Source organism: Festucalex cinctus, chromosome 1, assembly GCF_051991245.1.
Source record: "Festucalex cinctus isolate MCC-2025b chromosome 1, RoL_Fcin_1.0, whole genome shotgun sequence".
Classification (NCBI taxonomy): Eukaryota; Metazoa; Chordata; class Actinopteri; order Syngnathiformes; family Syngnathidae; genus Festucalex; species Festucalex cinctus.
In genome coordinates, this window is record NC_135411.1 from 39,138,417 (window position 1) to 39,165,159 (window position 26,743).

A 26,743-nucleotide genomic window follows, 5' to 3' on the forward strand; every position below is an offset into this window, starting at 1 on the left:
AATCTTTGAATTTCAGTAACTTGGACAGTAATAGATTGAACTAAAATACTGTATATCGATCGTGGATATGTGGCTTTGCATAGCCATACTAAAGTAACTTTCATTACAAATTACACACACATACTGACCTGTCAAGGACGAGTTCCTCCAATTTATGCAGGTCACAGGCGATGTACTCCAGGGCCATGTCGGTGATTCGGGGGCACCATGACAAGTCCAGGCTGCGGAGCTTCCGCAGGTTCTCCGCCACCAGCTCCACGCCGTCATCAGTGATTTTGGAGCAGCCGGAGAGGCTGAGTGCCGTCAGGTTGGGAAGGCTGTGCACCATATTTACCACGCCGTGATTGGTGATCTCCCAGCACGAGTGAAGCCGCAGAGTGTGGGTGGTGTAGCCCTGTATGGGGGGAGAGATGCTCGTTATTTCAGGTGATAGAAAGTCATGTTATAGAAGTCAAGCTTGTTCAGTTCCACCACTTCATTATGTTCTCATTTAAAGAGAGAATCAAATAATCAAGTACAAAAGGCAAAGATTACTTACTTATTTTCTTAGTTACTTACTTACTTAGTCACTAAGCTAAATAGTAACTTACGGTACTTTAGGAAATCATGGCAATATGACTAATACAATAAACTAAATATTCATGAAATACTCAAATTAACAGAACAAAGCAGATGCAATGTAAATAGCATATTAGCTGAAAGCATAATGACTAGTATGAAAATAAACAACTTCCTGTTCCCTCTGACAATCATGTCAGGCATCTTCAAAGGTTGAGTAGCTTTACTTTATTTTTATTTTATTTATTGTCCAACTTCTGTTTATACCTGTAGGCAGTGTTGGGCAAGCTGCTGTACTTGGATACAAGCCATTCTTAAAGTAGCTTCACTTCACTGAAGCTACCCTCCAGAGAAATCTAGCTAGCTAAGCTACAAAAAAAAAAGAAAAAAAGACAAAAGTAGCTAAACATAGAAATACTGTAAGTCGATTTGGGATGAGCCTCTAAATGTAAAACTACTATGTCCTTTTTAAAACGATGTAATTGTACTATTGGTGTGTGGATAACCATGCTTCTTACTACCACTACCATACAGTAGCTTACCATTGTCGTACAGTAATGCAGGTGACTACACTATAACTGGACAGTTTGCGGAACAAATAGTAATACTTGCAGTACAGTAGATGTGGTCATCATTCTCTGTTAAATTCTCTGGCATCATCAAATATCAAATTAATTATGTTGTTATTAATAATATTAATAATGATGATAATAATAATCATAATAATAATAACAATAACAATGTATCAGATTTATATGTCACTTTTTTTTACACATATTTCTTTGTATTTTTCCTCCCTCTTCCTGTCTAAAGTGCTTTCACACAAACACTCTTACTGTTTTATTCTATTGATGCCAAGAACATGCTGCTTGCTAGTGTATGCTACAGTACGTTAGCTATTGCTGTTTGCTGAGAGCTCACTGAATCGTGATGACTATTAGCTGGTGAATTGCTGTGTCAACTTTGGGAAGTACCTGACTGCGTGCCCTTAAATGAGCGTTGAACATCTTGAATGTTGAAAAAGCTTCTTTGTGATATTTTGTAACATGAAACTGTAAACGTATAACCCATGGTGACTGATGAAATGCACACAACTCTGCCCCCTCCTCTGCTATTGTACGAGGTTGTGAAATTGGTTACATGGATGCTGGTCTACTTTTCAATCCTACCTGTTTGGCTGTGAAGTAGGCCATGGCCGTGTCAGTCACATGGTAAGCCTGCAGGCTCAACTCCGATAGGTTGGGCAGGAGCTGTGAGATGGCAGCGATGGCATCATCCGCTACGTTGATGCAGTCGCTGACACTGAGTGACGTTAGGCGGGCGTTTAGACTGGACCACAGGCCGGCCTCCGTGAAGTCGTTGCACCCTGACAGTTCCAGATGCATCAGACCCTGCATCTGCTCCAACATCACCTGCAAAGCAAAGGCCACATTTGGCCACATTCATTCATATAGCTGAGAAGATATACTCATTGACTGATGGGATTGAATAGTTGAGGATATTTTATGTCCCACCAATCAAATTTTAAATAATCCACGTCTCACAACATGCACGCAACCCTGTTGCTAAAACCTTAGCACGGTAGAAGAAAAAGAAAGCTGTTAATCAGATGATACGCTGCACTTGACATCATCAAACACTTTTGAAAAAATTGCACCATTGATCTGTAAGATTAGCTAATCAAGCAACAATAATAAACAAATTTAATTAACTTATACCTTTCTGACTATTTTCTTTGTCAAGGTAGAATGGGGTATATGCCACGGAAGAGGCAGGGCTGATGTTGCACCATCAAAGCTGACAACGGTTACGGTTCGTGACATGTGGGCCGCGTCCCATTACTTGTGCGTCCGACTTTGTGCCCCTCGGTTGCGCGTTCCTGTCGACGGGTGCGAGTGTGTAGTTTGTCTGTCAGTTGTCCGAAGCATGTCAGACTGCTGAGACGCCCTGCGCGCTCCCGCCCGTCGACAGGAGCACGAGGTTGGGGGGCGCAGGGGTGGGGTATGCGAGTGTTGGAACGTGGCCCACACGTCACAACCCGGAACCGGAATCAAAGCTGATATACAAAAACACGGAAGTCGGAAGTCCCGACTCTTCCGTGGCATATACCCCATATTGTGGGATGCGTGCGACCAGCCCGAAAATGTACTGGCCATTCTATAAACACCCACAAGTCCCAATGGCCACATCGCCCCTATACATAAACAATTTCATTTCATTAATCTGAAATTAAGATATATTGCCAAGCTTTACAGCACTAACTAAATTTATACTTAATGTTAGTCTCCGTACTACATTTGGAAGAAAAATGTATGTTAAAAAATGTATTTAATTCTGCTTCCTGCAATTCAAATTAAATTCAACAGCCTGTGGGGTGGAGTCAATTCACATTCAAATTCATTCATTTATGTCCATTGAATTGAATTTGAATTCTGAATTTTGCCCAGTCCTGGAGCGCACGACTTGCACGGTAAAAATTCACATTCCGCTGCATTTTCACCGTATTACTGATAATGACTTGCAGAAACTACAATGTTTTAAATGCATATTTTGTTGTGGAAGTTTTGGCACAACATTAGGGCTGCCATGATTAGTCGACTAGTCGTGACTACGTTGACGACCAAAAGTGTCGACGGCTAATTTAAATAGTCGACTAGTCAGTTTGACATAATATATATCAGCCTTATATTTGTTTTTTCTTCCATAATTGCCTCAACCGCTCGCTTGACTGCCTGCCACTCGTCCTCCTGCCTGCCGCCTGCTCTTACTGGACGCAAATGCGCGGTAGCATTCATCCGGGTCAGACGTGATGTCACCAGAAGCTACAGTATATACTCTTAGCACCAGCTGTACACAGTATGCTATCATGGCTAACTGACATCGGACTTCGAAAGTTTGGGAACATTTCTACAAAGATGCTAAAGCGAATAATGTTCAATGTAAAATATGCAAGACAAAATGTGGTTCCGTTTTTGGGGTTTTCTGAGGAAAAAACGGTCCAAAAAAAATACTTTGGGCAATTATTTAAGGAGGCTGACGTTACGATACGATTAGTCGACTAATCGCGACTACTGTTGGTGATTAGTCGACTAGCAAAATAGTCGTTTGTGGCAGCCATACACAACATAAACACTAACAGTGTTGGTATAGATTTTATTAACTGTACATATGTAAAGTTAATGATTAGACAGGCAGTGCAAATATTATCAACAAATTGCACCCACATTTGTGCATATTGACAAAAGAATTTGCAGTTGAATTGAATTTGCTTGCCTGACAAAAGGCCAACCCCACTACCAAAGGTGTAGCCAGCGTCTGTTCAATTCCCACTCAAAGACAAATGTGAGCGTGAACTGTTGCCTTGTCAATCTACTGTATAGATTTGCTCTGCAACTGACTGGCAACCAGTCCAGGATTTGTCTTCTCTGGCCCAAGAGGTTATTGGGGATAAACAGGCACTGACCATTCTCCTCTTGCTTGCTCCAATACACAGTCTGACAATCAAGCATGTTGAGCTACTGGCCCCATATATTCATAATATACTTGATTCATAATGAATCACCAAGTGATTATTTCATATTTACCGTCTTTATAGTGTACAATTCCTTTTATGGTGATGACTTTGTACTAACCTCACTAAAATCATGGCATTGCATTTGCACACACAATATTAATGATTCAAAGAAGAAAAGTATTAAAATATATACATTTCACTGACATTCCAACAATGCACAAGCACAACGTAGATTTTGTTTGTGTCAGACCCGTCACCAGAAAGAAATTGTAGGGGGGGCATTACCTTTTTTGGGGGGGGCACACTTTATCAACCTAAATCTAATGTTCATCAGGTTGAACAGCGGCATTGTGACAACTGCAAAAGTGTTCAGAAATATTTTCTGTCACTTAAAAGCGGCAGTTCGTTCTGAAATCTCAAAGACAAACTGAAAAAAAAATGTGTAGTTCATTTTGCATTTATTCAACTCAAAATTTCATTTGAAACAAATCCACTCTTCACTTCTGTAAACAACTATGTCCGAATGAATGACTCTGTGACCCAACCCCTTCTATCTGGAATTGGCTAGCAGTTGCCTTCATTTGCGTGTTGGAAGTAGGGCTGTACGATATGGACAAAATTTCCTTTCATTTTTGCCAGACATCTCTATTCTTTGTTCTTTGACTCAGCATGAGACTTCACATCATTTTACTCTTTTTATGGTGCCTTCTGTATTTTGTGTTATTTTATTTCTATACTTGTACAGATTTTTTATTTTTTTTAGTATTTTATTTGCGTGTATACTTATCTACTTATATTTACTCTAATTAATTTTATTTTGTGTTATTTTATTTCACTTGTGTCTACTAAAAGACTAATTTCTATTCCATGCACAGCACTGTGTATGCAGCAATGGCTGTTTTAAAGTGATTTAGAAATAAGGTTATGTCGATGATATACAGAAACAACATATGGATTCAGTGAAAAACTAAGCAGAATATCAATCCAAAAGGATGTGTAAAGTGCTGTTTTTTTCATTAGAACTTAGTGACAGTCATCAACATGAACAAACTTGGCAATAAAAAAAGAGAATTCAACTCACATTGTACTGCAACTGCTTTAGTGATAAATAATTTTATGCTCCTTAGTTGTTGTTGTGTATGTGTGACTGCTTGGGTCTGTTAACAGCATACTGTGTATTTCTACAATTCATCCGTGCTGTGTGGCTTGACTAATTAAAATAAAAGTTTGACACTCACTTGTAAACGTAACCAGTGGACTCAGGATTCCCATTGATGTCAACTGTGTCATCCTGGATCGAGGTTTGGCATTTGGTGGCTTCCATTAAAGCGACACGACTGCTCACTGCTCAGTCTTTGTCCCAGCGCCAGCAGGCAAATGCGCACTATCTACCCGGAAGTAGATTTGGCTAAGGCACGTCTGCAGAGCGCGCCTCTCCCCCCACCCCACCCCATCCCTCCTGATCCTGATTGTCATTGGCTCGCTTAGTTGTCAATCACAGCCAAACCTGAAAGGAGGTATGTGGTTGGCTGGCACGCCATGCTTTACTTGAAACAGAAGGCGCAAGTTTACGTGACTGATAGGATGAATAGTTGGTGAGTCATCTTGCTAGGGCGGGCACGGCTGACTGACAGGGCGGGCACGGACCCCCAAGGCCCGCCCATGGCGACGGGTCCGGTTTGTGTTTGTGTGTGTGTGTGTGTGTGTGTGTGTGTGTGTGTGTGTAGGTGTGTGTGTGTGTGTGTGTGTGTGTACTTCATGGCAGCATCCCCGGTGTTGCCAGGTGTACGATAATTATCGTATTTGTACGATAATGTGTCCATCTGTATGATCAATAATACTAAAAAAATGGCAAAAGTACGATAATCTGACCATTTCATACTATTGCCGGCAAAACTGAAACGAATTTTTTGCGAAATCTGAAGGAATCTGTTCTCTTGTGACATAATACCAGTCAATCGCGCTTTGATGAGCGTGAGAAGCGAGTGATGTCCATGCATTGATTGGCTGATTGGTAAGCGCCCGCCCCAGGAGAAGACGCTCCCAGACAGGAAGCCGAACAAAAGTCAAACCACCAAAACAACGTGAATGAGAGGCAGAAACAGAAGACAGAGAAGGAGAAGGAAAGATAAACAGAAGCAAAATGAATGCCATTGAAGGGGATAGTGAGAAGGGACAAGACGCAAGAAAGAGAAATAAGCAGCATCACTCACAAACCGGTTGGCTGAAAGCTGTTGCGGGCTCAGACGGTAAAGCCTTTTGCCATTGTTGGAACACCGAGCTGTTGGCTTGAATTACCGGTTTTAAAATCAAATCAAAAAGGCACACTGAGAAGCTAAAAAACAATTGCAACTCCAGGTCTCACGATTAGCTTATTAGTTCCCACCAGTCATTTGTTTGTGGGGGACACATATTAGTCTAACACAACTGTGAGTTCGCCCATTCTCTACTGACAAGTAGTGCAATTCGACACCAGAACAACTATATTTAACTGTCGCAAATCAGTGGGCTTGTCATTTCTCAGCAATAGAGATTTGTCTCATCAGTGAACAAAACACAGCAGATATTGATTATATTTACAGTAATATGAATGACTAAGGGCCAAGCACTGACACTTGGGGAACGCTGTGAGAGATCATCAATTGTTTTGATTGTATGTTGTTAAACTGCAAATATATTTTTATCGAGGTAACTATTAACCCATTTATATGCTAAGCCTCTTATGCCATATCGCTCTAATTTATTCTCAACTCTATTTATAAAGCGCGTTAAGAACAGGCATTGCTGTACAAAGTGCTGTACATAAACATAAATATCGGTTGTGCAGTAAAGAATAAGGTAACCAAACAAGAACAAAGCAAACATTTTGGAGTGTGTATACACGTTTTTTTCCCAAGTAAATACATTTTACATCAGAAAATTGATAAGAAATAGGCGAGTGAATAAATAAATAAATACATAAGTAAGTAGACTAAACATCAAACTCATACACACCACAAAACACCAAGAACAAGTCTCATGAGCGGGATTGTCTAATATTTAGTGGAAGGTCGTTCCAAAGGGAGAGACCGGCAACAGCAAAGGCTCGATCTCCTCTAAGCCTCCGCTTAGCCCTCGGTACCTCCAATTGATTCTGGTCTGCTGATCTGAGGCACTGGGCAGGTGTGTAGGGGTGCAAGAGCTCGGCGAGATAAGGTGGGGCAAGACCATTGAGAGATTTGAAAACAAATAGAAGAATCTTAAAGTGGACTAAATTTCATGGGCAGCCAGTGAAGAGAGCCCAGTATCGGGGTTATGTGTTCCCTCTTACGGGCACCAGTAAGGAGACGAGCAGCAACATTTTGGACAAGCTGGAGATGCTGGAGGGAGGACTGGCTAATTCCAAAATAAAATGCATTACAGTAATCCAGCCGAGATGTAACAAAGGCATGGATTACCGTTTCTATGTGCTGCTGGGATAGGAGATTTTTTACCTTAGCCAGCTGTCTAAGATGAAAAAAGCTGGATTTGACAACAACGGCAATTTGCCGGTAGTAGTATGTAGATTAAAAAAAAAAAAAGACGTTTTTTTTTTCTTTTCTGCAATATCCGATAATGCTGTCTGTCACCATAAGGAGCTTGCTTTTCTACTTCTTCTACAGTAAACGATCATTTTTAAACTCATCATGGTACACTTAATTTACCAAATAATCTATATTTTGTTTAAAAATGAAATAGATGGTGTTGAATGAAAGAAAGAACTGTTTATATTTACCGTATTTTCCGCACTATAAGGTGCACCGCATTATAAGGCGCACCTTCAGTGAATGACATATTTTAAAACTTTTCCATATATAAGGCGCTACAGTAGAGGCTGGGGTTACGTTATGCACGCATTAGATGGTGCTGCGCTAAAGGGAATGTCAACAAAACAGTCAGATAGGTCAGTCAAACTTTATGAATAGATTACAAACCAGCTTTCTGATAACTCCATTCACACCCAAAATGAATACACAGCTGTTTTTTTATTTTCTCTGAGGTAAAGTATTAGTATTAGCTAGCCATCCAAGATGGAGGAATCTTCTGCGCATGCGCGTCACCGATCGTGCAGTGTCACCGATGAGCGTCTTGACAGCGAGACCTGTTGCGGCTCAATATTGATCCATATATAAGGCGCACTGGATTATAAGGCGCATGGTCAGCTTTTGAAAAAATTGAAGGCTTTTAGGTGTGCCTTATAGTCGTGAAAATATGGGACTCAAATATTACAAAAAAGGACAAAAGTAACAGCATAACTGCACCCAAATATAAATCCGTGATGGAGTGAATAAGTGAACCGCGAAGTAGTGAGTGACCACTGTATGATTAAACTGGATTTTTGGCAGCAGTACAATTCGTGAACCATTCAAATTGATTTGGGATTCAGTGGTTGAAAGGTAATAAATATGAGAATACGGATATAAGTTACAAGAGACTGAAAATTCTAATAACAGCTGCAATCAACATGTTGGAGTGTGACATGCTGAGGCGCGTTTGAGAGGAATTATCATCGACTTGATGTTGTCCATGCTGCTGGTGGTGGCCACACTGGGCACTTGTAAAACATGAAATAAAAACTTGCTGGTATATACACAACATATGTGGCCAAACTAGAGCTTTCTATTGTTTTTGAAATATCGTGTGATGTTTTTGGTGTATTCTTTTTGAGAATCGCCCTTTTTTATATGTCCGTCGCCACCATGTCTCCAGCTTGGGCGCGTACAACGTTGACCTCTGAACTAAAAACCCGGGTCGTCAACAGAGGTGGGTAATCCAGATCCAGAAAGTAAAAACCCTGCCACAGTTTGGCTTGAGTCACAGGAGGTTCTACTTGGCCGATTGGTAAGTAACTTGTTTACCTGCTGGTTGATTAGATGCACCTGTGGCTAAAGCCAAACTGTGGCAGGGTTTTTACTTTCTGGACCTGGATTAAACACCTCTGGTCGTCAGCAGACAGTTTGAAGGCACAGGAATCGAGGTTTTAGTAACGTGCACCGCACAACTCAAGCTGGTATCTGTTACATATGTATTCATGCATGTAGGTATGGGATGAAATATGAATGAGTTTGTGTCATACGGTTTTTTATGTTCTACCGGTAGCACCAACATTTAAAAAATGCTGTAAATGTCCGAGGTTGGTTTTACTGTGATGATGACCCGCATAATTCTTCTGTTATCGGTGCAATCAATTGGTAATGCACATTTCAACACCCACAAAAGGAAAGTCCACATAGACTGTAGATCATGCAGTCAACAGTTCCAGCTTTCACCATGGCAACCATCCACTCATCCCAGAATAGCATCCTTGCCTAGCAGGTATGAAAAGCCATCTGAGAAACACGCAACAGCTTCTGTTCATAGCATAAAATATACGATAGCACAATACAATCAATATCATGAGGAAAAAATAACACTTCTCTACCACTCCCATCAACAATGCCAACAAAATTAATTAACAAAATTCCAAAATAAAACAAGCACAAGACTTCAACTGAAGAAGCAAAGAAACGCTTAATTAACACGACATAACGTAAACATGAAACGGACAATCGAATGTCATGGATGGAAAGAAAGCAAGGAACTAAATATACACAACTGACAAGACGAGAGACACCTGGACAAGACACACGTGACCGAGGGAGCTGAGTATAGACTCTGGACTGGTCACCAGCAAATTGGAGATCATATACACCAATGGTGTCAAAGTCCGGTCCTCGAGTGCCAGAGTCCTGCATGTTTTAGAGGTTTCCCATATTCAACACAGCTGATTCATATTTAAGCTCATCAGCAAGCTCTGCAGGAGCCTGATAATGATCCTGGTCAATGAATCAGGTGTGTTGGAGTAGAGAAACCTCGAAAACATGCAGGACTCAGGCCCTCGAGGACCGGATCTTGCCACACGTGATATACACCGTAAAACAAACAACCATTCACATTTGCATTCACAAATATGGACAACTTAGTCTTCAAAGCTTAGCTTTCAATGTGGGACCACTACAACACTATTGATACACTGAAATAGTGTTGTTCCGATACCGATACTGGTATCGGTAGAGGTGCCGATACTGCATTAAAACAGTGGTATCAGTATCGGTGACTACTCGCAAGTAACATACCGATACCATTCATTCCAACTCTAATTTTGGATGCAGCATCTTGTGTCTTGCTGGTGCACGACATTCACTGGTATGTGACATGTTCACTGCATGCCGATCTAAGATATCCTATTGGCCCTTGAATGCTCTGAACCAATGGCGGGACAGCTTTTTCATGTTGAGGAAAAAAAAGCCTTAAGTATCAGTATGGTATCGGTATCGGCCGATACTGCAAAGCTGAGTATCGGTATCGGGAGCCAAAAACCGGTATCGGAACAACACTACACTGAAAACTGATGTCCTAAATACAGTTAAAAATAAACAAAAGATCAATAATACAATGGACTTGCCAAGCGGGTGTAGACATAGCTAAAGGATTTGATTTTTTTTTTTTTTTTTTTACTTATCCTCCATTACTTGCTGAGAAATCCACCTACTTTTTTTGTTCAGGACAAACCAATAAAAGTATTGCTTCGGTGCCTTCTTCTGACATTTTGGTGTCAAGCAACAATGTTGAAGGCACTTGAAGAGTTTGACTTGACATAAATGATGCCTTGCCAGTTGCCACCATCTTGCAGCCTTTATAGGCTTAACTTAAACATTTTAAGGGTATTGTAAGGCTTTTCGTATCTAGGCAGGGCAACTCTGTACATCGTGTTTTAAAATCAGGTGAAAACACAAAGGAAGCTCATACGAGAGAATGACCCACCTCTAATCCGGCATCCGTGATAGTGGACCTCTTGAGGCTGACTGAACGTACGCCCTTCTTGGAGAGCGGGTAGTTGTCAATGAACTCGCAAATGTCCAGGTCTGACACGCCCACTAAGCAAAAAGACTGAAAGCCACGCAGTGCAAAGGCCTGAAGACTGACAAACTCCTTGTCTCCATTGGGCAACAGGGTATAAAGCTCCTTGGCGTGCAATATGGGTGTCACACCCTCCCAGAACTTGGGCTGGTACAGCACCTTTCGCCATGTCTTGCACACCTGTGCCAGCACACACTTTTCAGCTGTGGTGAAGTACCAGAGCAGTCGGTTTAGCAGCTTCTCATCCAGGACAAGCTGGCGCTCCAGCAGAATGGGTTTGGGGAGAGTGAGCGGGGGCAGTTGGCGTAGCGACGACTTCAGACCTACAAGCTGCTTCCCGGGTTCCAGGTCACAACCGAGGATGGAGGCTGCTGAATGTGGCATGACCGTGTTGTCCAGGTGGTGGTGGTGGTGGTGGTGGTAGGGAAGGGAGGATGGTGGCGGAGGCAGAATGGAGGGAACTGAGGAGGACTGGCACAAGCGGTTTTTGGCAGCAGGGGTGCCCTTGGTGATGCTGGCACTACCCAGACCGTTGGCTTGGCTGGGGGGAAGCTTCACCATGCCGTTGCGAGTCACGCAGGGAGACTTCAGCTCACTGGGGGTGGACATGTTCAACATTGGGAACCTGAGGGAAAAGCACACATCCAATATTAAAAATCGGAAAATATGCACTTTAGTCCAAGTAAATCTAAAGTGCAGTTCGACTGCTGCTGTGCATCAATATAAAAGATCTGCCCGAGTGGTTCAATTGAACAATCATGGATGAGACTGTTGCACTCCACTCCTACAGGTGTACATTGCAAATTTAGCCCCAACAGTTTCACGTAGCAGGTTTTTTTCGACACATCTCAGGATCTGGTGGCTCATTGACCAACCTGACCCCAGTGAAAGTGGACTGTAACGGTGAAAACAAATTTCTTGCACCTCTATTCACCAAAGTTGAATCTGTTCCACCTGACTCATGATGACCACGTTTCTGCAAAGTTTTGTGGAAACCAAGCTACTCTTTAGCATTTATGTGAATGAAATGTTTATTATTTAGTTGATGGTGAGGTTTGCAGAAACTATTTGATTGAAGTTTTCATTATTAACCCTTAAAAACTAAGGTTTTGGTCATCTAGATTGCGGAGATTGAACAGATGGTTTCTGCTAAATATCCATCCATCCATCCATTTTCTTGACCGCTTATTCCTCACAAGGGTCGCGGGGGCTGCTGGCGCCTATCTCAGCTGGCTCTGGGCAGTAGGCGGGGGGCACCCTGGACTGGTTGCCAACCAATCGCAGGGCACACAGAGACGAACAACCATCCACACTCACAAGCACACCTAGGGACAATTCGGAGCGCCCAATTAACCTGCCATGCATGTCTTTGGAATGTGGGAGGAGACCGGAGTACCCGGAGAAGACCCACGCGGGCACGGGGAGAACATGCAAACTCCACCCAGGAAGGTCCGAGCCTGGACTCGAACCGGAGACCTCAGAACTGGGAAGCGGACGTGCTAACCACTCGACTACCGTGCCGCCCTGCTAAATATCCATCCAACCATTTTCTATATTGCTGGACTTCATCAAACCCACACCATCTTGAAAAAACATAATTGTGTTGCCTTTGATACCTAACTGTGACCAAAAAAAATAAAATAAAATGCTTTCATTGCACAGTACGCACAGTCAAAACATTTTTGTAGCTTGAAGCTGAAGGAAATGGAACATATGTGTTGTGATGTGAAGTGATGAAATCACATGAGTATTCTATAATTGACTATGTTTTACTCTGTAATATGTTGAATACACTAAATCTTGTTCTTTTTTCTTTGGCTTCAACTTATTGAGTGGTCATCACACCAAATCATCATCCTCCATTTCTTACTGTCCTCTGCGTCTTCTTCGCTAACCTACAAATCTTCCCACACCACATCCAGAAATCTCCTCTTTGGTCTTCCTCTGCTTCCTCCCTTTTGAAGAATGAAATAAAAAAAATTTGAATTGAAATTGAAAACCTTTTTTGACTTTACAGTTCACATTTTTCGATAGATGGATTGGCAAGCCAGTCGACACTCAAGACCGATAGATTTCCACATAACTGTACTACAGTTACATCATCATCATACTCTATTTGTTCACTGATTTAGAAGCGAATTCTTCAATTTGTTTTCACACAGTTGAAATACGTATGTTTCTGGACAGAATGCGGATGCCATGTTCACATGAGAGTGCAAATGATCCGCGGCCAATGGCCTCATCTTGCCTGTTCTCTCTGATCTCACCGTGTCAGCAGCAGGAGGAGGCTCCAACTGATCAGTTATGTAACACCCTGACTTTAGGGCTTCACACACAACAGCATCACTCGGCCCTATTGTGCCAAAACAACCCACTGTGCATCAACGCATGCTACATCCGTGTACACTAACATGTATCTGTTCATGCTATCGATTCATTAGCACGAGCCCTGTTGGAGATTTGCAGAATTTTCTGCCGGTCCCTTAGCAGATGGAGCCTTGCTCTGCCTCATCTGCAGCATCACCAGGTTCCTCCATTACATAATACAATTCTTTCAGCTAGACTGGCTACAGCCAGCACTGAAGCGTTTCGAAAAAGTCTGACATATTTCAGAGCAAGCACAAATTTCACATTATGAAATAACATGTAAAAAGACGCCTCTATTATCCTAATGAATGCCATCATCAAATCTACACTCATCTAATTCTTCTTTAGGTACACAATTATAATAAGATCCCAAACAATTTACACAAGCCAAACAACAAGATTAAACATATTGCTGTTTTTAAATAGCTGGTTGATGTGGCACATTGGGATGTAAATTACAGTTTATCTATAAACCTAAATGAGAAAACATACAAAAATGTACTGTCATGTTTGTTTTTTGTTTTTTACGGGGTCACTTTTATAATTGATTAGGGTTAGTTTGTGTTTTGGTTATTTTTCCTCGTGTTTCCTTAAGTCGGTCATGTTCTGTGTTTTTGAGTTGTTGTCCTTGTGTCATCCCCTCGTCTGAATCTAAGCTTCGTTTTGTCCACCTTGTCACCTGCCCTTCCTCATGTATCTACCAATCAGAATCCCCTGCCACTTGTGTCTTGCTCAGTTGTGTCTAATCATTGTCAATTAGTGTGTGTGTGTGTGTGTGTGTGTGTTTGTGTGTGTGTTTAGTCCTTTGTCGGTTCATTGTTATTTTCTAGGGGTGGGACAAAAAACCGATTCGACCGAACCATCGGTCGTCAAGGGGAGCTAAACGACCGTATCGGTAGCAAACTTGTCAACCGATACAAAATCCACCGGGAATCCTTAGATACATTGCTTGTAAAGCTGTGGACCGGATATCGCGTTGCTGTGAATCGGTTGCGAGTGAGGCTTTATGGTTTTCATAACAATAGCAAGAGTTCTGCACCGTGCTCTACTTGTTTTGTTTACATTTCAGTAGCAGCACTATTCAAGCTACTTCCGTGTTTACAGAGAGCGAGCAAAGTAGCGCTCAGAGACGCTTCATTCCCCGGATGTTGTAAACATAATGCAAAGACGTTACGCACCTTGGGGGGGAGCCTACCGTCAACGCCGTGCTCGCGACACGGCGCGCGCGCGCACAACGAGTGACAACATGCAACAGTGGAGACAGTTAGCAGAAGCAGGTGTCGTACATCTCGGTATTTCCCATGGCTATCGAGTCCTCTCGGTGCACTTGTATGTCCCGGGCCGGCGTTGGTACTGCGCGCGAGCCAAAAAGAATAACTCCCGTGACGATCCAATGCATGGATTCAAACGACACAGGTATGTCCCACAGCCAACACACCAGCTAAGCTAAAAGCACACTGCAAGTATCTCATTTCTCAGTTTGTGGCTCCCTGTCAATGTACACAACTCGCATGAGCAGCAGGGAACTGAGACGTGCCCGCAATTACGTCATCAAACTCAAAATGAACGACAGCCCAAAAAACAAAACAAATGGTCATCATCGTGTCTCAGATTAAAAAAACAAAAAAGATGTCATACATTAACCAAAAATGAATGTGATGGCAAAGAAAAACAAAAATTGTTGATAAAAAGGTTAGGGCACTTTTGGAAATATTTTTGGATATATGAAGTGGTTAAAATGTGTTTGATAGATTTATTGTTCCATAAGGTGGCTTCATATTTCTTTTGGCTGGACGGTAGGTTTATTTCATGTCTTAAATTTATGTTTCTGAAATACTTCACAATGTGGACATATTCTGTTTAATTGTGTTGGTGTCTTTTTAAAGGTTAAATATTTATATTTCAAATTGAATTATCAGCCTTTTGTTTTCCTGATCCTGATTTTGAATTAAAAAAACAAAAAAAACAATTATAACTGTCAATAACAACTAATAAATATTTAAACTGATACATTTTTCAGTCATATCGCCCAGCCCTTTGTTCCGGTCCATTTAAATAATTGATTCAATATATAAAAATATAGAAGACATTGTTGTTGTTCTTTTTTTAACACATTTGTAGATACTGTAAAAATTTGTGGTGTTGTAAGCTTGTTTACAAGCAACAAATGTCACTATAAGTTTTGAATATTGAAATTAATCGTATCGAATCGTAAATTGTATCGTTCCCAAACTTAATCGAACCGTATCGAACTGTTCTGTTCTGAAAGATAATCGTTTTTCAATCGAATCGCAACTTGTGTATCGAGATACATATCGAATCGGCCTCATGTCAGAGATTCCCACCCCTATTATTTTCCCGTCGTCATGCTGCTGAGTTTTGCCTTGCTGTTGCCACGCCTCGTTTTTCCCTGTCAGGTTTTTGTTAGTTTGTTGTTGAAGTTTTTTGTTAGTATCTGGACTTTGTTGTTTTGATTTAAGTTGCTAAATACCTTGTTTGCCATTTGCTTTGTTTAAAGTACACTTCTTTTTTGAGCACCTCAACCTCCCTGCCAGAGGTGGGTAGTAACGAGTTACATTTACTCCGTTACATGTACTTGATTAACTTTTTTTATTTTTTTTTTATGTACTTCTAAGAGTAGTTTTACCACACAATACTTTTTACTTTTCCTTGATAAGATGTGTGAAGAAGGATCGCTACTCTTACTCCGCTATATTTGGCCATACTAAAGTCGTTACGTTTTGTCCTTTTTTCATTATCTCTACCAGAGAGCCAACAGCGGTTCTGCCACATGACTGCATTTCACCAATCAGACATAGCAACAATAATCACATGACGACTCCTGCCCTTAACATTCTACCAATCAGACGTAACAATGCAGTCACATGACCACAGGCGGCATTTGGAACATGTCAGCCGGAGAGGACGAAGCCGAACACCCATGGCCTCATATAATTAGCATGTTTACCTTACACGTTGTGCGTAATAACAGCTTTATAATACGGTGTCTTATGTGTCTGCCGAAACAAACGGACATTTCGGCATATAAAAATTCCACATCGAACCTGAGTTAACATGTCGCGATAAGTTTGACCTAAATTCCCTTTTTGCTGTATTTAGGCAGGTATTTTTCTTAAGTGTTGAAAAGGACCTTTTCACATAGACTCTTTTGCAGACACTTGGTTTACTGTTGCCATAAATTAAACAGATCACGATACATGTTATATGGAGGCATGAATTGGCGGTAGCCACTAAGTGTCACAAATGATTAACTTTAAAGAAGTTTTGTGAACAGATAAACACTTGACTTTATGTAATGCCAGAACCTGGTAAGAAAACATATCAACGTCTTATTCAATGTAGCAATGATAGCATATGTAAACAAAAAAGATTTAGGCTAAAACGTACAAGTTTCTAATTATTCTGCGGATGAGTATTTACAGAAATTAAGTGACCGCAATATTTTCAGGTGTACTCAGATTTAATAAATTAATCATCAGAAATCCTACTCTAATATAGTTAACTTAATTTAACTTTGCAAATTGAACTGAATGTGTGATTTCAATGGCTTACTCGCCTGTAAACTCAAAGCTTGATATGTTTTGTGTCAACAGAGGGTTCACCCCAACAAAATGAATGTTTTTGTCTGTGTGATTACATCGTTTTTAAAAAAAAATAAATCAGACATTATTCAAGCAGTTACTCAGTACTTGAGTATTCTTTTTAGCGAATACTTTTTTACTTCTACTTGAGTAAATTTTTTTAATGACTACATTTTACTTTTACTTGAGTAATATTATTTTGAAGTAACGCTACTCTTACTTGCGTACAATTTTTGGCTACTCTACCCACCTCTGCTCCCTGCTGCCTTCCTTCCCTGCACTTGGGTCTACACTTGCCGAGGAATCGTAACATGTACAATGATGTAAAATATAGCTACATTCTTATCGTTAACACGCAAACCATACAGATAGATTATATTGGAAGGTTTAGTAATGTCAAATTTAACAACCAATGGCAATGAGGTCAGGGCACAAACACCATCAGATTCAAAGTATGGACCTACATTGACATCTTACATGAAATGACAACTGTCTTTTTTTGTGTTCATTTCCTAGCGTGTGTCTTGGCTGTGCAGCTTCCAGTCGTTTAGAGGTTGACTTTTATGTGTCGTTCAGATTCGATGTGTTGCCATTCAAATATTTGTTGCCCAACACCTTCCAGAGTGCTAGCGCTGACCATGCACACACATAAACACCCACGGTTGAAATGGCTGTTTCTTTTTTTTTCTTTTTTTTTAACCAGTCATTTTTCAGATTCACCATGCTGCGCCTTCACGAATCCTCCGAGTAAGGTCGGCATTTTTCAGTCCGTTGATTAGTTCAGCTATGCTTAATCCCTCTCATTGTTTTAAATGCGGACCAAATATTGATTTACAAGGTAGGATGATGTCGGACACAGGTAAAAATTCATTTTCCAAGGTGCATTTTTCAGAAAAAGAGTTTATGAGGCAAAATGAACCAAAACTGTTGCTGGCTGACTTGTTTCAACCCTGAAATTGATTTTTTGGGCACTATCAGAGCAGGACAAAATGCAAGAGTGGAAGAGTTCGCTTACACAGACGAAGAAATGAGGTTTGCTGCATCAGCATCTCTGGTGAGCACAATGTATTTTATTTCACACCTTGATATATATTTGATATGAAGCTTTTTGAACTCCTACAGTATACTGTAGTTAGAGGTTGGCTTGCAACCAGTTCATGGTGTATACTGCCCGAAAGTAGCTGGGATAGGCTGCAGCATGCCAGCGATCCTCGTGAGGATAAACTGTTTGATATATGAATAAGTAAGTAGTGTTGGGATTGTTCTTGAACATAGTCCTGTGTGTCATTATTAATTGGTGAGGTAATATTGTAGCTCCTTCAACTGAACCTTTCCCCAGGGCTGATTGCACGTATATTAGTCCTTCCACCGGTGTGTGTAGACTAAAAAGTGATTTGTTGGACTAAACAAACAAATAAACAAACAAAAAGCTGTCATTTGTTAGAGCTATTTTTTTTCGTTTTTTTTTTTTTTAGTTTTTTTCTCATTATATTCATGATTTGGTTGAAATCATTTTCAATTTAATATAAATCAAAGACATTTATTTTTCTCAAGCCAAATAATAACATTAATTCCAAATAACATTTTACTTTGGAATAAACTAATTAAAGTCAATTGTATTACTTTACCCCGAATTGAATTTCTGATTCAGTATGAACAAAATGTGTAATGTTCAACCTGAGGTGGTTGCCAGTAGGGCACACATAGGTGAACAAACGTACACATCAAGGGACAATTTAGTGTTCAACTAACCAACTATGCATGTTTTTTTTTTTTTTTTTTTTTTTTTTTTTGTTTTTTAGATGTGGGGGCACACTGGAACACATGCAATTCTTTTGCAGACTAAAAAAAATAATAATAATTTAGCTCCGCTTTGTGTGTAAAATTTGCCATTTTTATCTAATACATATGAGAATTCAAGACGGGAAAAAATATCAAGGAATTTTTTTTTCATAATTTTTACAGTTCTAGCTTTTTTATTAAAAAAAAAAAAACTTTTTAGTTTTAAATAGAAATAAAAACTTTTTATAGGGTCAGTTTTCTGTTTTTAATAGCATTTTGTTATTGGACTACAAATATGTTTTTTTGTTTTATTTCAATGAGTTTACGGCTTGGTAGCTCACCGCTAAGCACATTCAACTCACTGTTCAGCAGTCCAGGGTTTCAAATACAGCCTCCAGCCTTCCTGTGTGGAGCTTCCATGTTCTCCCTGTGCCTACGTACGTTAATTGAATACTAAATTGTCCAGTGATGTGGTTGTGTGTATGTTTGTTCATCTATGTGTGCCCGACAATTGTCTGGCAACCAACTCAGGTTGTACCCTGGAAATTTTGTTCATACTCAATCAGAAATTCGATTTGGGTTAAAGTAATAAAATTGACTTTAATTCGTTTTTGAGATGTCAATCAATTAAATGTTTTAATCAGATTAATCCCGTCATAGAATTTTGATTAATCACAATTAATTGCTTAATTAAAAAGGCTTTTTAATCAACATTTTTTTCCCTGTCAAATTTAAAGGGCACCTGTAATGTGTCAATTCTTTCAACATTTAATGTTATTAGGACGTCAACATTTTCTGATCCACTGCACATGCTCATCCTCCTCTTTTTCTAATCAGTTAATTAGTTGGATAATGTAAAATGAGAAAAAATGACCCCGATAGTTTGACATGAAGAAATATTCCGAATGTCATACGCAAACATTTATTAAAAGCTGTACTTGAATGCATGTAGTTATGTTTATTGCTCAAACAAAAGGCTCTCATGAAACAACTGCCAACAACTATGACTGTTACTACAACTAATAATACATTTAAATAGAGATCTGTTCTAGATATGTAAATAAGCCATTTACTGTGTAGTAGTAGCATAATTTATCAACATAAAACCACAGTGGCTAAAGACAATTACATTTCAAAAGCCAAAAATGGTTTGGTGGTCCAGATTTTGCATTGTATGTCAAGGTCCGACGATAGTGAAAATCTCACATCCGAGGATCCCCAAGTAAACGCTGCTGTAAAGATTGTCACTTTTGCTTTGGTTCTCATTGTGCAAAGTGATTCAGCTGCTGCTCAGTGAAGGGGCAGATTTATTTTTGTGGATTAGCGAGCCGTGAGCCACCTTCAGATTCTGAAAGGTCCTAAACTATTTTTACTATCATCTTTAAGATTAAGCTGTGACTTTTTCCAAATAACTGAAATTCAGTGTACACCAAAACAACATACATTCGCTTCATGGATTGGTTTTAGTATGCTTAATAAATTCAGCCTAAGAATGTCAAAGCGGTCCTGGCATCCTTCCATTTTTCTGTATGCAGGCCTCCGAGGAGAAAAAAATGTCCGCCTCTGTTATAGAAGCACCGTGTTGCGCTTCAGAAGGAGGCAACAGGTTTGTCTCTCCTGATGAATCACTCTCACTAGGCTCGACATACTGTAACTGCAGAGGAGCACTATCACCGTGTTTATCCCACCGAGTCGGGAGTTACCTAAACAAGTCTTCCTTTCCAGCTCAGTAGCACTGCCAGTGATGTGTGCTTGGTTCGCTGCAAAGGGCCTCAGTCAGCTAAGATGAGAAGTCAGCCCAGGCTGTGAAGTGGAGCTGTATGAATAACTCATTTTCCATCTTGCTTCCATGATTCATGGAGCCAAATTCAGCACCTCTACGATCAACATTTCTGTCCCTGTTATTCATCGAGCGCCAGGATCTTAATAATTATGAGCTCACTTCACATGAATGTCTTGGATTTTCTTATTTTCCACCTTATGCCGAGCCAGAGATTCCTAAAACAGAAACTTGGGTCATATTTTGTAAACTGGGAATAGAAGCAAAACACAGCCTCACAGTTTTAGACTATGTGCATCTAATTACCATAAAAGGTGACTCTTAAATGTTTGGCACTCCAGAAATGACCATTAGCACCAACAATTTATACAAGTAATTTTCAACTGTCAGTCTCCTCAAGATTGTCCAGTAGTCTACGGCGCACCTAAGGTGACATGGTAGGAAAAAAAAAAAAAAAAAAAAAAAAAAAAAAAAAAAAAAAAAAAAAAAAACGAGGGAACGCAAAGTTGTTTTTTTTCGCCTACCATGTCACCTTAGGTGCTCCGTAAACACTTCCGGGTCATCTTCCATGTTACCAAAAGCGATGTGTAAAGAAAGCAGTGGGAAAATACATGCTCCATCCTGGTCGCTTTGGGAAATCTTTCCCACTGCTTTGTTTCATGTTTACAAACATTACATCCTCGTCGCTTTTGGTCACATGGAAGATGACCCGGAAGTGTTTACGGCGCACCTAAGGTGACATGGTAGGCGAAAAAAAACAACTTTGCGTTCCCTCGCAATCTTTGCAAGAGAACGCAAAGTTTTTTGCGAGGGAACGCAACGTTGTTGTTTTTTTTTCTACCATCTCACCTTAGGGGCTCCGTAGTAATCTGTCTTGGCACATTGGAAACACATGAATGAATTTCCCCCTGTGAAACTCAGCCATTCTGGCATGTGACATATCTTTGTATTCCTGCTCTGCTAATGAGTTCGTTGGGCCATTCATGCGTGTAAAGTGATAATGTAAAATGTGTAAAAATTTGCGATGCGCAGTAATTAACCGAGCTGAAGAAAATGTGCTAAACCCAAGGAAGAATATGATGAAACTAAATCTAATTGAAATCAAATCAGCAAAAACACCAATCATGACAATTAGAGATGCTAACACACACTGGCAATGCTTTTATGATCGAGTGAGATGTAACCATGGCTGGCAACTAACATTTTATGACAGCAACTACAGTGAAAGCCTTAATCCACTTTTTTTAGGCAAGGGAAGCAACATTGAGCAATGCTGATAAATATTACTTACTAAAATGACAAAACTTTGTTTGTAGCAATTAATAGGAATAGGTTCTGTCTATTTATATTCTGAACTACTCATTCTGTACTGCAGCCAAGTGTGACCATCTCAGGGGCTGTTTACACAACTCCGCTTTTCGCTGTACATCCATCTCTACACGACATTCTGTTAAGGGTTGCGGGTGAGCTGCAGCCTACCCCAGCAACTACACCCTGAAAACTACATGTGGACTGGCTGACAGTCAGTCACAGTGCACGTACAGAGACAGACATTTTTTTCAGGCTTGCGTTTGAACTTGGCACTGTGCGGGAACTGAACTCACGCTGACAACACACATTTGATTCTAGAAAGATAAAGGGTGTCCAAGTCCGGGCTTTGAGAGCGCCTATCCAGCCTGATAGCAATAAATGATATATCTGGAATTTTGCTTTGTTTGAACTGTTGGTTAAAAGTGAGGCAACTAGTGCTAATTACTGACTAGACTAAATTAGACTAAAACCCTCATTAATAAACATTAAGTGAATCAGAATGGAAAAAAAGGACTAAAATATGTGGACATTTTAGTTCATAAACAAAGACGAGGCAAAAAATTATATATGATTTTGTAAAATCCTGTCTCGAACAATCTGTCACTGTGATGTCATGTGACAAACCCACTTTCAAATCTGCAACTTCCAAGTGCAACATGCACAAACACGGGACAAACAGGAGGTAGATTCAGGGTGAAAGGTAAACTCTTTTACTGCCACATGTTATCAAAATAAATAAATAAATAATATGACAAAAGCTTTGATGATTCACATCATCCTTGAAAAAGTTCTATTTCATCAGATATTGTCATGTTTCATTGTAATTTCATACACCGGCAGCCCATTGAAAAGAGATACAATGCTGCCATCTGCTGGCCGTAGTTAGTGAGTGTTTTTGATTCCACAACCTATTGACCAGGCACGCTTCACTTAGATGTTGCACTGCCCATTGATTTAAAAAAAACAAAAACAAAAAAACACACACACAAAAAAAAAACACAAAAGGTAGTTGACGTCATTTAACATTTATGGCGGCATACATCGTGATTTTACTAATCGTTATTATTTGTTGGTCAAAGAGTTAAAAAAAAAAAAAAAAAAAAAGTACAACGTTAGCACAAAGCCTGAAACTCAACTTTTGAAACACGTATACTCACTTTTAGGAAAGAGGCCTCCTAAGAAGCTGTCATTACCAACAATGAGCCGCAGTTGCATTATGGGAGCGAATCGGGGCAGACGGCATGAATCTCAAGCATTGTGTATTATGGTGTGCAAGCAGAGTGCAAGAGGCAGATCAACGTGGCTTACAAGGTCTTATCATTCCATCTAATGATATCATGAATCATTTATGACAAATAAAGCCAGTGACTTTCCCATTGAACTTAATGGCATCAAATTGATATCATGATAGCTTGAAATGATATTAGCAAGGATTATGCATTATGTTAGATGAATGGCAGACTCCGGCATCAGACATCGATCCATCCAACCATCAATTTTTCTTTGCGTTTGACCTCACTGGATCCTGGGTGAGCTGGAGCCTCTTATCTGCTGACTTTGGTGAAAAAGAGGCTTGACCCTAGACTAGTCACCCGTCAATCTCAGGCCACATACAGACAACTATTCACACTAGCATTCACATCTATGGGCAATTTTAACCCACTCAGTCGCCATGCCATTAAGCTGTAGTCATTGAGTCTTATCATTTCAATGTGTAATTTAAATGTGGTTTTTTTTTCCATCCATGGTCAAATAGCTCAACCTTGTTTTCAAAATATTGCAAAAACACACTTGAAATCTCACAAATGCATATAGGAAAATGCTCACATGATGGTGGAAAGTGTTTTTAAATGATTTATCATGGTGTCATTTTAGCACGTCAGCCTCCCAGTTCTGAGGACTCGGGTTCGAGTCCAGGCTCCGGCCTTCCTGGGTGGAGTTTGCATGTTCTCCCTGTGCCCGCGTGGGTCTTCTCCGGGTACTCCGGTCTCCTCCCACATTCCAAAAACATGCATGGCAGGTAAATTGGGCGCTCCAAATTGTCCCTAGGTGTGCTTGTGCGTATGGATGGTTGTTCGTCTCTGTGTGCCCTGCGATTGGCTGGCAACCAGTCCAGGGTGTCCCCCGCCTACTGCCCAGAGCCAGCTGAGATAGGCGCCAGCAACCCCCACGACCCTTGTGAGGAGTAAGCGGTCAAGAAAATGGATGGATGGATGGTGTCATTTTTTTTTTTTTTGGCCATCACGAAAACTTGGCATTTAAGCAGGGGTGTGTAGACTTTTTACATCCAGTGAACGAGCATACTTCCATACTAGAGCTGTCAAAATTAATTGATTAATCAATAAGTAATCGATTACCAAATCAATCAACAACTATTTAAATAATCGAGTAATCGTTAAGAGCCTTTTTTTTTTTTTTTAAATTGTCCAAATCCTCTGATTTCAGCATGTCAACAGTAATTGTCCATTGATTTCTGTAGTCCTTCATGAAAGAAGACTATATTCTGTGTTTAATCAAAATAAGACATTTGTAAACATCTGTCTCTACTTTGGAAGAGATCAATCCACCTCTTTTTTTTAATCATTATGCAAATATGAAGTACAAAATAAACACCAATCACTGGTTAATGAACAGTAATCAGGAGAAAATGCTTTTTAAATACACTTTAATGCAAAATTAAAATGTATCTGATTTGTCGATTAATCGATTGAATAATCAATCGATTAATCGGTTCTAAAAATATTCGATAGTGACAGCGCTATTTCATACACATCCATGCATACACATGATTCATACCATGAGGGAAATAAATTACAACTTATATTTTACAGTTTAACTTATTTTTATACTGGTATGACAGTTATAAATCCTAAGATGTGTCTGGACATCTAATTACATTTTCATGATTCATGACAGTTTATAAAAAAATTTCAAATTTGATCGAGTGAGCTACAGCCGATCCCATGTGACTTTGGGAGCAAAGTGGGATCCACTTGGACTGATTACCAGCCGATCGCAGGGCACATAGACATACTGGAGACACACAAACAATTTAGACTCGGGATGGGCACCCTAAATGATGGAGCAGGCCACAATTTTTCATCATTGCTACTGGGAAGGCCACATAAAAAGTCATTTTAAATATGGACAAAATATATCTGCTTTTTATTGAACTAATGTACATCACAACATCTTAATAAATGTCATGCTCAATGCTCCAGCCTTCAACAACGATTTTTAAGTTGAACAATAAAATAATAAATAAATGAATAAATAAATAAATAAGTTACAACACACTTTGGTTTTTGTTTTGTTTTTCCATTGCAAAGGGCTCTCGTGCATTAAAAAAAAATGCATTCAAGAATGGCACAAACTGCTGAGCAGCAAACCAACATTAAGTGCAACAACTTATTTTGTGCATTTTTTTTTGCACAAAAATCAACGATATCAAAATTTTTTGATTTTTCAAGTACTGTGTTTGTCCTGCATGTCATCCCAAATCCGCAAAAAAATATTAGTAGTATATGGCAGTATAATATCTGGTGCAAGCGCAATTAATCCCTCTGCGATTGGCTGGAGGGGTTTAAACACTGTCTTTCCACAGGAACGTTCCGCACAAAATCACTCCCACACGTTATGAAAAGCCCATATCTATAAATTGAAAAGTAGTTAGTTTGTTTAAAAAGTGCATTTTCTTGAGTGAAAACGGCAGACTGGGCCTTTAATGTACCAAAAAAGAAACAGATGATTGAGCAACCGTTGCAACGATGCTGAACTATATTTACAGTTTATTATGTACTGAATTTTCAATGATTGTAGTTAAAAATGGCAAAAATAAATAGCAACTTTGTATTCATATAATTTCTAGTCCCTGATCCGACCCATAATGGTATCGGTCACCGCCGCGAGTACCGATACATTAAAATAATAAAATAAGACTGGTATTGGCACCGATACCGATACCTGGTATTGGTAATCACCCATCATAGTCAGGGTGATACCACGTCTGCCCCAATTTGAGCCAGGGAAAAACCCTGTCAAAATGTGTGGCACGTTCCTTGAAGACAGTCAGTGTAAATGTACACACGTTACTAAAGCGTCATAAAACCCAGCCCACCTTCACACCTTGATGGTAGGGCTAAATCTAATCGGCATCGAGGTTTGGTCTAGTGCAATAATCTAATCGCAAAACAATGCAGGGTTTTTTTTCTTTCTTTTTTTTCACCCTTTGGCGTTTGAGTGAACGCTGTAATAGCCAACCAGATTTGTCGATCCTTGTGTCTTAATGGCGCTGGCCAATCAGCATTGTTGGCTTATACAAGTCAGTATGTGCTCCGGCACCTACAGTCAGCACAGCGTGACCATAACAACACTCGAGCACTTCGAGGTTTGTTGTGATTGCCGCATACCGAGGTGGATTTAACGGCAGAAGTTACAAAGGAGGAGACGGAGCAGCTTGTGGGCGAAATGTCTGTTATTTGGACATACTTTGGATTCGACAATAGAAAAGCACCAGATGCAAAATTAGCTAAGCTAGTAGCCAGATCCAGAGGCAACACACCCAACTTTACTTCGCACGTGAATCTGCAATTGGTTGGCAACCAATTCAGGGTGTACCCCGCCTACTGCCCGAAGCCTGGGATAGGCTCCAGCACCCTTGCGACCATTGTGAGGAATAAGCGGTTAAGAAAATGGATGGATGGATGAATGGATGGGGCGGCACGGTAGTCGAGTGGTTAGCACGTCCGCTTCCCAGTTCTGAGGTCTCCGGTTCGAGTCCAGGCTCGGACCTTCCTGGGTGGAGTTTGCATGTTCTCCCCGTGCCGCGTGGGTCTTCTCCGGGTACTCCGGTCTCCTCCCACATTCCAAAGACATGCATGGCAGGTTAATTGGGCGCTCCGAATTGTCCCT

The 26,743-nt window shown here is 40.2% G+C and overlaps 1 protein-coding gene across 1 annotated transcript in view; it reads right to left on the reverse strand.

Annotated features, from left to right (window-relative positions):
- The window catches only part of fbxl16 (F-box and leucine-rich repeat protein 16), a 44,397-nt gene that overhangs the window by 10,626 nt on the left and 7,028 nt on the right, over positions 1-26,743 (reverse strand). Inside the window, exons 2-4 of the mRNA XM_077534942.1 lie at positions 10,895-11,615; positions 1,728-1,970; positions 129-394 (exon numbers count right to left, since the gene is read on the reverse strand). Of these exons, the coding sequence (XP_077391068.1) occupies positions 129-394; positions 1,728-1,970; positions 10,895-11,608 (1,223 nt within the window). The 5' untranslated portion in view covers positions 11,609-11,615. The remainder of the gene's footprint in view (positions 1-128; positions 395-1,727; positions 1,971-10,894; positions 11,616-26,743) is intronic.